At 34.5% G+C, this 18,493-nt stretch overlaps 1 protein-coding gene across 2 annotated transcripts in view; it reads right to left on the reverse strand.

The window, feature by feature from the left end:
* LOC136767369 (junctophilin-1) overlaps window positions 1-18,493 on the reverse strand; it is a 52,383-nt gene that overhangs the window by 21,342 nt on the left and 12,548 nt on the right. For both annotated transcript variants that reach the window (XM_066721142.1, XM_066721139.1), the window contains exon 3: window positions 1,019-1,137. In XM_066721142.1, coding sequence (XP_066577239.1) covers window positions 1,019-1,137 — 119 coding nt within the window. The remainder of the gene's footprint in view (window positions 1-1,018; window positions 1,138-18,493) is intronic.

Consider the following 18,493-nt stretch of genomic DNA (forward strand, 5'->3'; position numbering starts at 1 on the left):
TATCCCAAAATACTTTTTCATCAGCATAGGCTCCTATATTCTAAATAACACTTTCATTAGTGACAAAAACTTCATGGTATTAATGGTACTGTCTTTTGCAGTTTTGAGTGAATCACTCAGTTCAGAGGTTTCTGAAGCCTATAGCAGTATCAGATGATGCCATTACTTAATTTACCATATTATATTTAATTATTTTACTACTTATCAAAAGGACGTGGCAAATAGAGATTTCACCATCGTGTTTGATATGTTGCTTCTGTCATGTTATTTTGTTTGTGTGCTCCCTTCAAATAAATACAACTGTTTGATCACAGAAAATCACAAATGATGTTGATAATTTTGTTGATAATCTTCTCTTCCAAAAAACAGAAAACTACTATAGGTAATCATCTGCAACAATGTATTATTGATAATAAAATTATCAATGTCATCTCTCATCAGATATATATCCACATGTCTCAACAGCTCATTTGCATGTGTCTTAAAGTTGTGGATTTAGTTTGTGATAGATAAATAGTTTAAAATCTCTTGTGCAAGATCAAGTACCACTTGAATCGATCAATTGTTGACCAGAGTTTCAGAATCTAGAGTTAATTGTCACATGAAGTCCTCCCATGCAGATCAGAGCCAAACCTGAGAAACCAATTACCTTCCCAATGCTTCACAGTGTTGCTATCTTTCCTTGCTTTTCCTGAAGCACTCTGTGTATCATAAGAGTCTTCTGACCTCCACCTCATTCTGTGTGTAACCAGTTCTTCAATCTAAGGCTGCGTCTTAAAATAACTTAGAAAACAAAAGGGATGCTCGAAGGAAACACAACAGATTACTTATGCTAATAATATTCCATAATCAGACATCTTTCTGCATAATTCCTTACTAATTTCCAGATGGCCTTGCTACTGTATGTGACATGAGGTAAACACCCTGCTGAAACAGAAAAACAGCATCCCTTTTGTGCACAGTAGGGCTGTGCCAGCACTTAGAGGTGTTTGTTTGGCCTGTGGGTCCTGTTGGTTACCTGGCTGATGGAAGCTTGGAGAAAGTTCCCTGGCAACAGTTCTTGCAAGTTCAGATTCCTGGCAGGCAGCCTGAGCGGCCTGGTCTGCTGCGTCTCCCTTAGCCCTTGCATGTGCAGTTCTAGACAAAGCAGAAACAAAGCTTATTAGATTGGGTTGGGCACAGATTCTCCTGACAGTTTCCGATGCAACAATCGAAGCATTCTCTTAATATTAGTTTTTTTTAGAGCGATACCAATTGTGTTATATAGTCATAATGCAACATTTACTGATGTATTCATGTATTTATTAATGCTAAAAAACTAAACAAAGAAACACACAGAAAGCCTTTCATTATCTCAAGTCTACTACTAATAAGTAGTTTCAATATACACTAAATTACCAAGATTAGGACGAGCCTATCTCTACCAGAACCAGATTGTCTGAGTGGTCATGCACTTTGTTGTTGCTTTTTGTGTGGTGCTTCATTGCTGTCAGTGTGTACTGTAATATTTTGTACAACGGTGTAGTGCCAGGATTGATAGATTGTTATGATGCAAAGCCACTACATCTACCAACCTAGTAGTGCAACATGTGACAAAGTTGTGATTGTAGAGAATCCCATAGAACACCACTCGAGTGAACTGGAAGAGGGAATCAGGAACATCTTCTTGTTGTCCATGTAATTTCAGTAATACAGCAAATACATGTCAAATTTCATATGTATGTGAATTGTCAAGCTTGATTTTGACTGTTAGCTTTTCGCAAATATAAACCGATTAACTGTTATTCACACAGGATAAAATGGACTCAAAGCTTACAATTCCAATGAAAAACAGTATTCTCCAGGCTTTTATAAGTCTAGTCGATATTGAATATTTTGTTTTTGCAAATGGTAATTTTCCCCCCCGGTATACATACATTTAGAATTCAGGTATACAAGCAGGACACTTAATTTTAAGTACTGAAAGAAGCATATCGGTATGGTCTGAAATGGAGAAATTCCACAACTGTCAAACATATGTCAAAGATAATGGTCAGATATAACAGGAATGAGGATTTCTACACAGATGATTCATCCATGGCCTCATGTATAAAATTTGGACGAACATTAATTTGAACGCCTCTCATAGCCCCGATACATCCAGGAAAGGCGGAGTTGAATCAGGGATCATGTAAGGTGGGACCTCAATGATTGGACTGAGGTCGTAACTGGCAAATACAGATCCTGTCTTGATTATACTGACATTTAGCCAGGGTCTATAGAGACAGCATGTTTAACATTTCTGGAAGCATCAAGTTCATATGGAGAAGGATCTGCGATGATGTGGACTATAATTAGCAGACAGGGAAGGACAGACCTCAATGTCATTCAGGACAGCACCCTTACTGCTGTCAAATACTTAAATGAGATCCAGAAATTTAACTTTGGAGCACCTGGCCTGAACTTTACTTTGACTGATGACCATTTTCAACTTGTTGAACTGTATATGAATGAATTCATTATGAATTAATTAATCGTTCAATAAATGGCACCAAATTGAATTTTGTTGTCAGCTTTCACATCCCCCTCTCTATTTGGTGCTTAAATCATAATTTGTTCCATCAAAAATTCAGGATTTGACGATCAATTTATTAGGCAATTTGATTTTCTAAGGGGTTTGGTACAGAGAGTGAAAAGACCCCCTTGCTTCTGTACAACCTAAGCACTACTTTTGGAAATGAACCTGAGCCGTTACAACACACCAGTTAATCCAATGCAGAGGAGCAGGCCCTGACAGCATGAACTTGCTGTTACTCCAATCCCACCTCACTCAGCAAGAAAGGATCATGGGCAATGGTGACTGAGATATGTTACCATAGGGAAGAAAATAAACATGACGGAGGGGCTATCCTAAAAAAAGAAAGTAAAAAATCTGTCCTCTGCTAGTTTGGGTAACTATGAAGAGCAATCTTCTAAACACCAGAGGTTCACAGTAATCCATGTACAGTATTACCAATGCATATAAGGATAGCTCTGTAGAGTGTGATATTAGTAGAGTAATGCAGTTTGCTGCACAAACCTAATACAGTTTCAGACATGCTGTGAGAAGGTATCACTGGAATTTATGGAAAATTGCAAAGAAGAAATGAACACAGATGTAAAATAGTTATTATATTATAAGAAAAACATACATCAACATGCTTAGTTTGCATCTCTGTGTTAACATTGGACTCATGAATTCATTTTGATTGGTTAAACGGACAAATTTCTCAGGCACTTTTACAGTTGATCAAACAGGTGCGTTACAATGAGGAGAACAGATCTTGTTTAAGCTACGCTGCAAATACTTCAGCTCTCCTTTTGCTATGAATAGGCACTGCAACATTAGCTAGGGAATGTGAAGATGGTCGATTACAGTTTGAAAGGCAGGTAGACTCAAGACATAAGTATAAAACAAAGAAGGGCGTTAAACATATAATTACACAACCTTATAATGTTAATGGAGAACTCTTTTCACAATAACTTTGTTTTCTAATATTTAATCTTGTACATCACTATAAAAATATATCAAAACAATGAACACTAAATTGCTGTTTGCTGCTACTTCTTTAAAAAAAATAAAAATTCGCCCCATCCCCCCAAATAAATAGTTATCGGCACTATTTAAGCACCATAAATGGTATTTATATTGCCAATGTGTATGCTAGCATTCAGTGTTTGGTCAATATTAATTCTTAGGACCATTTATGATAACTGCATCACCTTATTATTTTAACTCGTACTGAAGAAGATATTCTGATTTTCTTCTATAGGTGTTCAGTGTAATGTTGGGTTGTCTTAACTGTTTAGTTCTGCATTTACCACAGTACTTAAAATCCCTTAAAAGAGCCATGGAAGAGACCACTTAAAGGGTGATGGGATAATAATGCCCCCCCCCAATACAAACACACACACACACACACATCACATGTCTCCTCAAGTCTTTGTAGAAGTTGTCTTTGGTGGAGTAAATTGTTCACTTGACAAAAGAATAAAACTGCAAAACACACATATATATTTAACGAAAATGCAAAAAGGAGAATGTAGATGTAAATGTAAAAGATCTATTGCCTTTGACTGCAACCGTCCTTTATGTGAATCATAATCACCAATTTCAGGACATGACTCCATGTAAAAAAACAAAAAACAGCTAAACAGTTTAATGATTTTTTTTAACAGTGATGAGCTTAGCATTACATTCAACTGCATTATCAAAGTGGACCATGGAGAAATGGTAGCTTATAAACAGGAACTAAGGGCTGACCTGCTTCATAAATCCCTTAAAAAGGCTGTAAACAGGACAGGCATTTTTTCATCCCTTCAGAAAGCCCTACAGCTCTGATGAACAGGGTCTGTAAGTGATGCATTAGAGATGAAGGATTTTCTTTTAAAGAGCTCATTTCAGCAGAACTAATTATACAACACTGGGAAAAAAGGCCAAAATAAATGCTGTAAAATGCTATGGATTAGTCCTACTCAGTGCTTCTACAAGACCCTGTGCAAAAACAACAAAGAAAAAGCACCTGTCATGAATTGTGCTCAAAATCATCAGGGTATTACCTTGAATACTGTTTCTTTATTCAGCATTCTTAAAATTTCATGTACCTCTTCCTAGCATTAATCACAACCATTCACCATTTTCATCACTCTTTGAAATATCTCAGACAAAGCAGTTTCCTGTTGTAGGGGTACACAAACTCATACTCTCTCTCTCTCTCTCTCTCTCTCTCTCTCTCTCTCTCTCTCTCTCCCTCACACACACACACCATAATCATGAAAATGTATGAGTCTTTAAATTCAACAAGAAGGGGAGAGAGGGTTGAAAGATTTCCTGCAATAAATCAACCAAGAATGAAAGATGGTACTGTAGTGGACTGTATAATGAATTCTATGTTCTGCAGCATAAGACCCATTGATTGTCTTGGGCATTTTATGAAAATGTCTGTGTCCTTCTATTTATAGTTTTGAAAGAGTTAAACACTCTAATATGTATACTGTGCTAAATATATCAATCATAGTTAAGGAAGTGATATAATCTTCCAGGGATTTCCAGCAGAGCAGATTCCAGGCAGGGCTGTGTTGTATATGGCCAGGTCTTCCTGGGATATATAAAACAGGAAGCTGATGGAAACCCATATCATTGCTTCTCTACACTAAGCCTTGAGGTCTGTACAATCAAGTTCCTTTTTTTATGAAGGTATATTTGTTTTTCTGTAGACATTCTCCAGTCAGAGATAAAACATTAAATATATCATGCTCGTATGACCATCTGTGTACCTCTTTCACTATTATACTGCTTTGATTTGGTTTTGCAAAAGAACAATGGATAAGATGTCTTTGCAGGATTCTCAGATATTGCCTGTGCCATAGTAGTCAGTTCTTTTTAATGTGTTATGAAGACGAATTAATGAGCACATCTTGCTCTCTGTGCATTTGAAGAACAGCAGAACTCTTCAGCTGTGCTCCATGGTATAACTGCCCAGACTGTTTAAGACCTTGAAAAACATCCTGCCAACACGGTCTTTTAAGAACCAGCATCAATTTTGAAGGCCTCTTCTGTCAAGACTTCAGAGCATTTAAGACTGTAGCAGGACCGATCTAAGCACTTCTCTAATTTTAGTTCCCTCTTAAATTTCACCCCCCATGTGAGGCCTCTTTTCTGACTCTTCCTGTCAATCTCAGTAAGATGCACGCTTCATAGACTGTCTTTTTGAGGTACATCTTGTCATTCCTCAGGCAATGGCCTATTTGAGGAATCTGTCACATATGCTGACACAGTTTTACTGGGTTCTCTTCCCATATTGTTCAGAGCACTCTGTTGTGTAGATTGAAATGCATTCACAACAATCACTGTCTTAGTAACAAAAAGGAAAAAGAAAAGAAGCCAAGCCATACCACATGTGAACCTAGGTCTTCTTCATCTGAAACAGGGTAACATGACAGTGGTCAAAACCAGAGCACAATTACATTCAAAATTCCTTTCAGAAAAAGTCCAAAGAGTAAACTATTTTTAATTTGATTATAACATTTAATATTAAGTAAAGAACGTAATCAAATTAATTTGGGTTAAACAAATGACATGACTTGCAGGATGAGTAGAAAATTAATTGTGAATTAAAAGGATCTACTTAGATATGTGGATGATGTGCCATTTAATGTGTAAAGTAAAACAAAATCAAAGATGAAGTCCTTTGGTCATATTTTATTTTTATTAAACAATTTATGGTCTTTAATGGTGTTTAAAAATGTGCCTATGTGCAGAGTACATTTTCTGACAAAGGCAAGAGTATTCATATGCCTCAATGTACGAGACTCACTAATATAAAGATACCCCTGTATCATGTAAGCAGCATTTTATAAGTATTTAAAACAGGAACCACTGGGAGCTCTGTTTACTCAAGCCTTGATTTTCCACCTTTAAGGAAATAACTTCCTAAGAAAGTCACTGTTGTTTTTTATGCTAACCCACAATGCATCTATTGCAGTAGTCCTTCCTGTGCACCGAGCTTGTCCTGAAAAAGACTTCCAAACCATGCACTGTGTATTATGCAAATGTATAACTGGTTCAAGCTTACATGAACAAAGAAATGAAATGTTGTTTTTCTGAGAATCCTGTTTAACTTAAATGTCTCCCCTAAATTAATGCAATGCATGAGTTACTGAGACACATCCTGGCCCTATGCTATTATTATCCTAATAATCCTTTGCAATAACATCTAAATCAAGAGATTACTATTATTATTATTATTATTATTATTATTAATAATAATAATAATAATAATTTATTTGTAGTTGTTGTAGTAGTAGTAGTAATAATTGTACTACTACTACTACTACTACTACTACTAATAATAATAATAATAATAATAATAATAATAATAATATAATCTCTTCAGCCATTCATTTATTCACCTGTGCAGAATTTGAGCCTATCAATATTCTATAATAAAAAGTACTATAATCTCTGTGAAGATGCCTACTTTGAACTTTAAAGCTTTCTGTACAGCAAGGCAATAGCAAAATATGTTTATATGAAAGCTATCATATTAACTTCAAATTCCAATTTAACTTTAGATAGAAAACATACATGGTTCAGGGGCATTCTTCCCCTGGAACTTATGAGAAAACTAATTTGATTTTAGAAAGTCTGATTTATTTGTTACTTATATTAGCTTGAATAACATGATATGATTCTCCTGCCTGGGGTTAAAACCACACTCACTTATGAATGTTAACAATCTGCCATAGGAACTAAAAGGATGCAATTAATAGGAATATCCATAGAACTTTGCAGCTCTGGAAATCTCCATTGTTCCTCCTCTGGGGACAGGGGACCTTGCCACTTTGGCCACTGTTGAGCCTCATTTTGTATAATATTGCTTCCAGCAGGGGTTAAAGAGAGTTGGTTTACAAAAAAACATTGTGTTCAAATTATTTCCACACTGCCTTTGCTACAGCATGACTTATATGACTTTTTTATTTTCTAAGGTTTACTTTTCTCAGGTTTCAAATACGCAATGCAAATGTTGAGATTTGAGACACAGCAATAGGTAAACAAGACAGGTTTCTGTTAAGAGGAACAACTTTTGTTTCTGATGTACTAATAAAACAGAACTGTGTTGTAACATTTGCACAGGGAGTTTCATATTCTAACTCTTCATGTAATGAATCTCATTCGAACTTTCAAGGACTGATAGTTCTTCCTTTTCAACAGTTACTTGAATGTTTTTATTTTTTTTCATTTTTCTTTCAGTGCATCAAATTTTATTTTTCGCCAAAGCTTCCAAACTCAAAATATTGTATATATTTTTAATATATGAAATATTACAATCTACTACAAAACCTGATAATGAGTTCAACATGAACATTTGAAGTAGTTCCTGTAAGTAGTTCTGTTCAGTGTGAAAATGAGTTAACAATATAGCAACAAGGGAAGCACAAATAATTTGCAATAAATACAAATGTGGAGTTAAATGTTAAATGTATATTAAATGTGCTTTCACTAAACTGAATTGCTTAAAAAGATATGGAGTTTAATGGAATCTATGCATTTCAATGTTATAGTATTTTATAAAAAGTACTATTACCACTAGTACCAACCATATATTTTGTTTTCAGTTATCTTTTAGAAGTGCGTAGAATCTAAAGCAAGAAATACATTAATTAATGTCTTAGGATTTTAACATAAGGGTTTTTGTACTGCCAAAAAATGATCTTTAAGCCTGACCGAACTAGACGTAAGCTTACAGTTCAGGCACAAAGAGCTGTTACATAAAAATAGGAATTAAGAAAGCACAGATATATACTGTGGTAACAGACATGCAAAATTGCCACACAGAAGACAGATATGTTAACTTAAAGAACCTCTATTCCATATAGGCCTGAGGCATAGAGAGGATTGCCGGTTAAGTGCATGAAAATAAGGGACACATCAGCTACATTATTTTCTTATAATGAAATGTTACTGAACAGTACATGTAAAGATTAATGTTAAGTTTACTGACATCTGCCTTTCCATTCTCATGAACACTTACTTTATTATTCTGAGATTCTCATTTCCCGCTTTCAACATCGAGATCATAGACTTTCAAGTTTGTTTTCTATGCGATAATATTGTCCTAAAAGTTAGTAGCAATTAATTAGTAGAATACACTAAATACACTTCATGTACAAAACAAAACATATCTGGCAGATTTCTGATGTGAAGTAAACTTATATAAATACATATGTGTTTGTCTCAAGAGATGTTGTTAAGTAACCTGTTTATACAGAGATCAGTTTAGCTTCCTCTGTATAGGGCAATTCCAGACAACAACAAAAATAAAAATCAAACACAATCAGTTCTACATTGGTGCTCTGATTGCATTTAAAACATCTTCATAATTCTGCAATGTGACCGAGAGCAGGCTACGTGTATTTAAACGTTAAAAATAAAAATCACAGTAGCTATTCCAGTCTTTCCCCATCTGCTAAATAGTGTGTCCCATGGATACTATTTCATCACTCAACAAAACGTAATAATTGCCGAATGCCTTCTGAGATTATACCATGACATCCAGGGAAATGCTTTAAATTAGGCCAAAGTACAATTTCCATTTGTTATGATTTTAAAACTAATTTTGTAGCCTGGCATGAACTTTCTGTAATAATGTATACATTACATAATGTCTTTCCAATGTGTAGTAATTTAAAATGGGATAAACTGCAAATCCTGGCCTTACACTTCTCTCTGTAGAATAGTTATAGAGGGTTCTTGTTGTTTGCAAGGAAAGAGGAATATACATATTCCAAAAACATTAAACTGAGTTACAGAACATTCTGATCGTATAATTTAATTTTCTTTGTTTTTTTGGAAATCAACCATCTAGACTGGATGGGTTTCTAACATATTTTAAATATTAGATTTAAAGAGGATAGGATGCAGAAGAGAAACAGAATAATATGGAAAATGCCATCGGATCAAAGCATTATAAGAATGAAACGGCAGCAGATGTTTTGCTTATAAAATTCTAATCAAAATAAGCATTGATTAAATGGAAATGTATGGATTAGGCTTTTTATCCTTTTGGCATACCCGGTAAGCAGGCAGTAATGGCCTCTTATCAAGGATTCCTTGAAAACTAGCCAGCACATTACCAGCCTGTGTTTGATAGGTGTGTCATCTCTGACAACTGTGACAACTGTGTTGTTTTTACTTTACAAGCATGTTGCATTCCCTTCTTTATATTACTAATACACACTATTATTTAATTTTAGTTTTTTACTCCTTTATTAAATATGATTTATATTTGAATTGTGCTGCAATAGATTTCTTAAAAAAATAAACCCACATTTCTAGTTTTATTATGAATTATTATTAATTAATTAATAATAATAATAATAATAATAATAATAATAATAATTATTATTATTATTATTATTAATAGTAATAACTTCTGGGCTCTCTTTCTCAATGCCACTAAGGGCATTATATAATCAAATACAGTATTCTGGGTATGCACACTGTGTGTTTCATTATTCTTTAACACATGGAATCTGTAATTTCTACAGTATGTGTGTTTACTTAAAATATGAGATTTGATTTAAATAGCAAATAAAGGGACAATTATCTGTTCAAATATGCAAAATATGTAGGGTTCTAGAAGTAATTAACTTGATTTTAATTAAGCTCAGGTTGCACTAATGGGCCTAAACCAATTAAGAGACATTGATGAAATGATCAGCTCATGAAGACTTTAATTTTCTAAACTGAAGTTTGCGCATAATATCAGTTTGTGATAGTTATGCAATCGATGCAGGTGAAAATGCTTATGTGTGCAGAGATGCTATACATTCAGTAGTGCTTCAGACTATCCACAATCCACCTAGGAGCCTGGAGTAAGCTCAGCTCTGGGTGCAGAAGCAGGCTGTCACTGACTGCTAATATTTTGCCCTCAGGAGCAGTTACTGAATGCTTCATGAAATATGATTTGCTGAATTAACTAGGCTTTTAAACACTGCCAGGCAATGTTTTTTTTGTTTGTGTGATCTTTATGAATCACATCATCACAATCTAATTTGGATATCCAAATCAGTGTTTACGGATTCAGTTTTACACTAAATCTCCAGATAAATAATCGTGTTAGTTTACATATTTATTTTTTACATTAGAGACAAAAAAATCAGCAGCTTCCACAACAAAAAATTATATATAAAAACATGAGCAGTGAACTGAGCATATTTCTCATGTCTGAATTTGCCTGGGAAGAAATAAATGCTATCTCTTTGATGGTTTGACCCAGTAAATCTATCGGCAAGCTCTATTTTCTTTTACTCATCAGTGCTGCAGATTAACCCATTTTCACTTTGAATTAAAACATTGTGAAGCTGGGATTATTATGAGAACCAGAAATCTCGAATTATTTTGTCCCTCAGTGTTGGTTTTTAAATAAATCCAGCATATTGGACAATGATTATCTACAGTTCCTCAACGTGTGACTCTACAATTTAAAGTAAAAACAAGCAGTTCTGAGTAAACATGATGTTTTGCTTGCAGCTACTTAGCTGATGTGGAAAACCAGAGTATGGCTGATAAGATGACTTGCACAATCACCATGGCAACTCTCTACCACTAACTATACGGGGGGAGGGCAGGCAGTTCAACACATCATCTGGCCTGTATAACAAATTAAGCTAGCATCCACAATGAAGCAGAAAAGGATTGCTGCCAAAGTACAGTAAGCATGACATTAACTGCACAAAGGGTAGCGCCCTGCAGCTTTGTAGAAATATACCATCCTTGTCAACATTAAAAAAGTTTAAAAAAAATAATAAAGTTACATGCCAGGTATGTCATATTGAACCTGGTAGAAAGGAACCCATCTCCTGGCAACAGACAAGAGTACCTGAAGAAAATCAGTTGCTTTAATTATGGGCACTATAGTCTTTGGCCCCACCCACCCACTTCTCTGCCATATATAAGTATGCATTTAAAGATGTAAGCAGTTGACACCCAATGGATTTCACTTACTTGGTAGACATAAATCAATATCCTTACAACACAATCACATGCGTTTACTTCAGTAGTATAAAGTAAATGTCCTGCATCCTCTTCATTTAACTGACAAAACAAACATGCTGTAGTTAGACATGGCGGTCATGTTATTGTGTAGGTATTCACTGCTCTTTAAAGGGTGATTTTCTATTTTTCTCTCAGATAGTGGTGTTATTTTGTTCCTGTCGATCATTTGTTTTTATTTTTTTATTTTATCACAGAGGCTATATGAAAGCATTTCATGAATCCCAAACTCTGACTTGCTTATTCTAAGAACGGAATATTTCTCTTTTTAATTAAAACAAATGAAAAAGAAACTCACACCACAGATGTCTTATTAAAATTAATCAAGAAGCAGTCAAAAGAGTCCCCCAAGAAAAAACAATAAATTCATTTCAAGATGATGAAACTACCAAGGGACTGCAGAGAGTAGTGATTTAACAACTCCTACGAACAACCTGTGCTGTATTAGTTTCATTTATTCCAAATGGTTTCAAGCTTTGCAGAATGTTGACCTTACCTTGTACCTGTTGCTTAATATTGCCAGAAATGTGTGCCATTTCATAATCTTATGGTCTTCAACAACTCTTAACATAAAATCAAAGCCAAATAAAATAAAATAAAACATTTGAAGTCATGTTCTGCAATGTTTCAATACACATTTGGAATACAGATTATCTATCTATCTATATTTTTTAGAAACCCCCTAAAGGTTATTGCCCAATTCCAACTTGGACACGTCTGCAGTAAGGTATAATAGCAGTTTGTTATTCCTGTAATTTACAAAACAGAATGTGGGTCTTTGATGACAGAGACTTCCTGTTTTACAAGGAAGAGTACAATTATTCTAGCTGCTAATCTCTGCAAACAGAAACCAAATGGAATGGCAGGAAATGTCCCTGCGGATGAACTGCTTAATGACTACTCAAGACGTATCCCTTTTATAATTGTATTTTTCATGTTTTCATTAGCATTGTAAGATGATAATACAGGTTTATTACAATAGTGTAGCTGTGCCTCTTATAAATATTTGTACTTGTCTGATACAATACAGTATTTAACTTGTTTGAATGACATACTCAAACACACACACATATATGTATGTACACATATATAAGTATGTGCTATATAAAGATATTAATTATTTGCACACATTTCATACCAAAACATTTCACTACGTTAAATAATTCCATGGTATTATACTATTTTAAAGCATAGCTTGTGGTTAAGTCTATGTTTTTCTTTAATCAAAATCCCCACTAATTAAATTAAAATTAAAAGAACAGTTTTAAAATATTTAAGTATGAACTCGTAAGTATGAAATGAAGTACAAAATTTAAAAATATGCCATCTTGTGTAAAAACATTGGTAACTGTCAAGGAGTATAGTACTCCTTTTCTATTGGTTTGATATTGTCAACAATATGACTTAAAACTATATATATTGAATGTAGAAATAATGTAAAAATGTTAAATTAACTCCATTAAATGAAATCCATTTCCTGATATTCAAGGATTAATAACTTTTTCCTCATCCTTATTATTTCACCTATCAAGGCAACAGTTATTTCAGGATTTATTCAAATCGAAACTACATTCTAATTCTGTAAAACAATAAAGTAGGCTTTAATGTAGTAGTAACACATTATGAAAAGTTTATTAGACTCTCAAAAATCATAATTACATCCTCCAGTTTTAGAGTTTTAATAAACCTATGGAATGCCTTGTATTATTTCATAGTAATTCCAACTCACAATCTTCATCACTGCTTGATCCTCAGTTTCATAAGTATTAACTGCAAAGTCAAACTAAATCAAATTATGTAAATAGTGAGACAGACAGATGAGTATATGTAGTTGGACAGGGACAGACTAACAGAAAGTAAGGCTAATATGTGCAAGTATATTTTTCATATTGTACCATGAAGAATGACAGAAATCTGGATTAAAAATCAATTGAAGGTCTCCAGAGATAATCATGCTTGAAATTTCAGGGGTATTATTATAACCTCGATCTAAAGCTAAAATGTTGGTAATAAGATTTGAAATGTACTCCACTTACATGGCATCCAATTAATTAGGCTAAAATGAGCTTAAATAGCTTTATAGTGTCAGTTCAGGGAACTACACACACTAGTACAATCTGCTGAATAATGTAGGCAAGATGGCCTTCAAACATTGCAGGATGTTGGTGTGGACATTTAGATTTCTATAGTCAAATCATCCTATTTGTCTAGGAAACCAAGTCAATTTTAGAAGAATGGTAATGGATAAACTGAGGTTAATCAAATATGTTATCAAATATGTTAAACAAGAATGAAGAAAAGAAAGCCAATTAATTGTAGATGCCTTTAGTTGATGCAAATGGACAAAATAATGCTTAAAAATATAAGATGGCCTTATTTTCTTTTCTTAAGTAGTTTATTTTTAACCTAACTCTTTAACCAAACATTTATTCAAGAGACAACAAGGATACTATTTCATAATAACAATCAAAAATCTATCAAATATCCCATTCAACTAATACCTTTCCTAATACTATGGGGGAGTTTACAGTGTTTGTAACTCGTGAAGTGATGATGTGTGAACATGTTTGGCACGAAACGACAGGAGAAAAAAAAACGACCTCAGAGAGGGACAGGGTCAAACCCAAATACTCGAGTAAATTATGTAAAAATTATGAAAACACTGGAAAAACAAGGCCATTCCACATGTGATCCCACCTTTCACATTTAAATGCTCCTGAGATAAATTACAGCATTATAAAAGTATTGTTGTGGGTCTGTTGTGCACTGTTCAGTACTGTACATCGTGTTGTAATCCTAACTTTACTAAACACTTATTTTCACATCTTGCAGGTCCATCACTGCCAAGAAAAATCACTCGGGTATGATCAGTAAAACAAACTATTAAACAACGAGACAGGAGGCACAAGCCACAGCTTAATTTCCCCCTTAATTTGCATGATGTCGGGTAAACAGCAGTGCGTCCCAGGCTGACTAAACTAAAATCCCAAGAGGAAGAAGGTAATTTCATCTGTGACTCGAGCATATTGTCTCCAGTAAGGTTAAAACACATGTAAACCCAGTCTATGTCTTCATTACCACACGCCTCGTACCTGGCAATATAAAGAGAATTTGGGATAATTTCTCACCATTTCCACACTTTGACACCAGGTTATACTGTACAGTGAGAGCAGAAGTGACACATAATTATCCACATCCTCTCATCTAGACTTTACAAGACATATTCCAATATGCACTTAAGAGGATACATTTGGTTACTGAGTCATGCAAATTGCATTTTGAGACAGGCACAATGCATTAGTAAAATTGGGTATCGAATCAGAAGACGGACTGCTCATATTTTTTGGAAGCAGCTGGAAGAGCTTTAAAGATTGTGACACTTGCATGAGTCAAGCTCAACGGAATTATTTTGTTGCCATTGATTTCTTTGGAAGAGCTGTACTAAATTCCAATGCCGAAGTGTAATAGGGAATGAGGAAGCATGAATAACTTTGCAAAGAAAAAAAACATGGCAGCACCAAACAAAAATGGCAATGCTTCAAATGCTACTGTTAAGCATACTTATTTTAGTTAAGCTCTTAAACTTTGCACATACAAAAAAGTTAAACATATTATAACAATATAGATAATATTAAGAAAAGCCCAAATTCAAATGTTATTTAAATGGAATTGCATACTGGCATTCTCTAAATTAATATTTTAATAAAGGGTGCTCCAATAAAAAAATTCTTGTCTTCACCTTTACTAATCCTAGTCCTTTTACGTAAATCAGATTCCAAAACATGTTATGGTACAAGAGTATGTTTTTGTTTTTTGTGCTTTAGGCAGACATCTTTATTTATAAAAATGTTTTTCTGAAAAATGTTTAGTTCTATCTCTCAAGTTAAACACTTAAGATCATATTTGAATATTTTTTTAAAATGGGTACTATCTTCTCTTTTCATAGCATTTTTTGTTCAAATAAATAAATGCAGAGGTCAAGTGACCCTTAGCTACGAAACATGTACTGCTTTCCACAGAGCCAGGGAAAATATCATCCTCTAAAACAGATTACTACTCTCAATGTTTAGACACAATAATATGTAAGTGAAATCCATTCTTTCTGCAGGTAATTCCTCCGTGCAGCCTCTTTTTCTCAAGCCCCCTATACAATTCTTCACTATCCCCTAGAAGCTCAGTGTGGTTGCAAGCTGAAAAATCATTGGCTTTTCATTTCTCCTTTCTCATTCAAATTATTGACGATTAGATTAGACTGCACATTTGGGATCCTTGACAAGCTATTGACTATAACAGGAATCTTAATAACCATCCAAATAGAACAGCCTTAAATGCCAGGTTATGCACAGTACTAAGGTCAGTAGATCTGATGCTGTGCTGGAAAGTAATCCTTCCTTCATGTTTTCTTCTGGCAGGGCACCTACATCATGAAGACATGCACTCAAGATAACAGATCGAATAGGAGAGACTCCTCATTTGTACCATAGCATAAGACATTATGTGTTGGTCAAATCTTCAAAGAGAATACAGGTGCCAGTAGTAAAATATACATTTGGAAATTTAGTTAGCAGGAAAATAACGTATTTATTAACCATACCGCCGAATAATAGCTTTGCAACTAATCCAGTCGGTATCTTCCTAGACCTGGTGAGATGCTACTCAACAATCAGCAACAGAGAAATGCCTGAAAACGGGTTGGTTCAATGACCCTTCTGTATGATTCCACACAGAAAAAGACAGAACCACAGTCTCAATCACTCCGCTACAGAAAAACCGTATCAAAGAAAGCACTGACACGCAGTTGGTGTGCAGATGCCAGGACATCAGCAACTTAAAACACACTACTGAATGTACATATGGTAGAACTGCAGTGAGCAAAAATAGGACTTGAAAAGCATGAAACAAATTAAATGTGTGTGTGTGTGAGAGTCCATGTACTGTATATATGTGTAGGGGATTGGAGGGATTTTCTTTTCTTTTTTCATGTTTACTAGGAACATTTAAGGAGTTTTGTAAAGTTTACAGAATAAACAAACATTTGTTCCAAGGTAACAAAAACACATCTTAAAAGTCTTAAATTCTGACTAGTAGAATTGATTCAATAAAACAAAACAAAAAACTAGATGGGCTCTATAGGTTTTAGTAAGGGCTATGCCATTAGCAGACTGTGATCAGGCTTTCCCAGGAGACTGGATAAGGATGCAATTGTGCTTGTCCTTGCTAAGATATGTACCTGAGTGTATTGCTAGGATCCAAAACCTGAAAGAGTTGGAAAATGTTGCTTGTTGGTTTTGCAAGTAAACTAAATATATCACTTTGAAGGATTTAAAGTTAAATTCATATCTCACCAGACCCCAAAAAGTGTCAAAACCTTTAGAGGGATTTTAATGCCCTTCTGTACTTAATAAACTTGATAAATGTCCATGTATATAAATCATTAAAAAAACATTAACTATACAACCTTTAAAGCACTTCAGTGTAGTATGAAAGTAGACAAATGTGCGAACATTTTCTATGTAGAAATCTGTGCATAAATTATTGCCTTGTGTCCTTTTGTTCATTAAACATGACAGATGAGTGAGCATAAGGATATGAAGTAACAAATGCTGCTATTGCATCAGCCAATCCAAATATAGCTTTGGTACATTAATAGTGATATTCATGGTAGGCATTATAATCAGGAATATAAAGGTGTAGAATATAGCACTTAAACTGTTATCAGGAATGTATTTGTTTAGCAGTTAACAGAAAGGGCCAAGTACTTGAAATATTTAATTCATTTTTTTTCTAAATGAATTGGAATTGACATTAAAAAGACATCTGTACATTAATTAATAGGGGGTAAATAACAATGAATACTTAAGATTGAATTTAACATGTCTGTTCTGTACATTTTTACATTAGATTTATTTTACATTTCAATTATTAGATACTGTAGTTTACCTGTAAAACTGTTTGACCCCAAATTCAGGAAGTAGTGTTGCTTTGATATACTACAATGCCAAATTACTCAGACCTCAAGTGAAAAGGCAGACCAGGGAACATTGACCATTTCTCTTCCCTCTTATTTCCCACCACTTGTTGTAAGTCATGCAGAGTCTTAAGTTAAGACTTTTTTTTTTTTATCTTGTATCCAAGAGGTCTGGACAGAGACCAAGAACATCTAAACGGTTTACTTGAACCACACCTAAAGGGGCCAAGTTTTAAAACGTGTGTGGAATTAAACTCTGAGTGAAGTCAGCAGCGTAGCAGGTGATAAACATGCATTTGGTCAGAATGCAAGAGCAAATGATAGCACAGCAAAGATGGGCTACTGTATCAGCTGTTAGTGGACTATATTCCTGTCAAATGCTGATAAGCCAACTCGTGCTTTGCCTTATTTAGTCAGAGTGCAGTGCTGACACACCAGAGCTGAGCCGCACGTGTGAGAGCTGCTTCCACTCAGGGGACAACTTTGTCATTCTCATACTTTCTCAGTCCTACTGCTTTACAGAAGGTAACTGAGTTAAATCCTCCTAGTACGGTTGTCAATGAAGTCCTTCTTTGACAGGAAGCCGGTACTTGTCAAAGTTTGTAATGTGTACAAAAACAAATCTGTTCAGACAAACAGACAATCAAACAATGAAGCCGTGGAGACAACAGGAAGAATCCCTTTGCTGGTTCGAGAAAGGTTTTTCTCTCTCTCTTTGTAAATTGAAGGTTTCTGGCAAATGTAGGATTATGAATTATACCTATGTTTTACAAAATATATATAATCATAAGAAAAATATTGTGATCAAATAGTAATAGTAGGTATATTTACTGTACATTTTTTAATCTAATTAGAATCCCTAATTATACTTTATTTTTTACTCAAAGGTTTGCACAGTCCTGGTCATCAATGAACATAATATGAGGACCAGTAGTACAGCCTTTGCATGC

Source organism: Amia ocellicauda, chromosome 2 (assembly GCF_036373705.1).
Source record: "Amia ocellicauda isolate fAmiCal2 chromosome 2, fAmiCal2.hap1, whole genome shotgun sequence".
NCBI classification, from domain to species: Eukaryota; Metazoa; Chordata; class Actinopteri; order Amiiformes; family Amiidae; genus Amia; species Amia ocellicauda.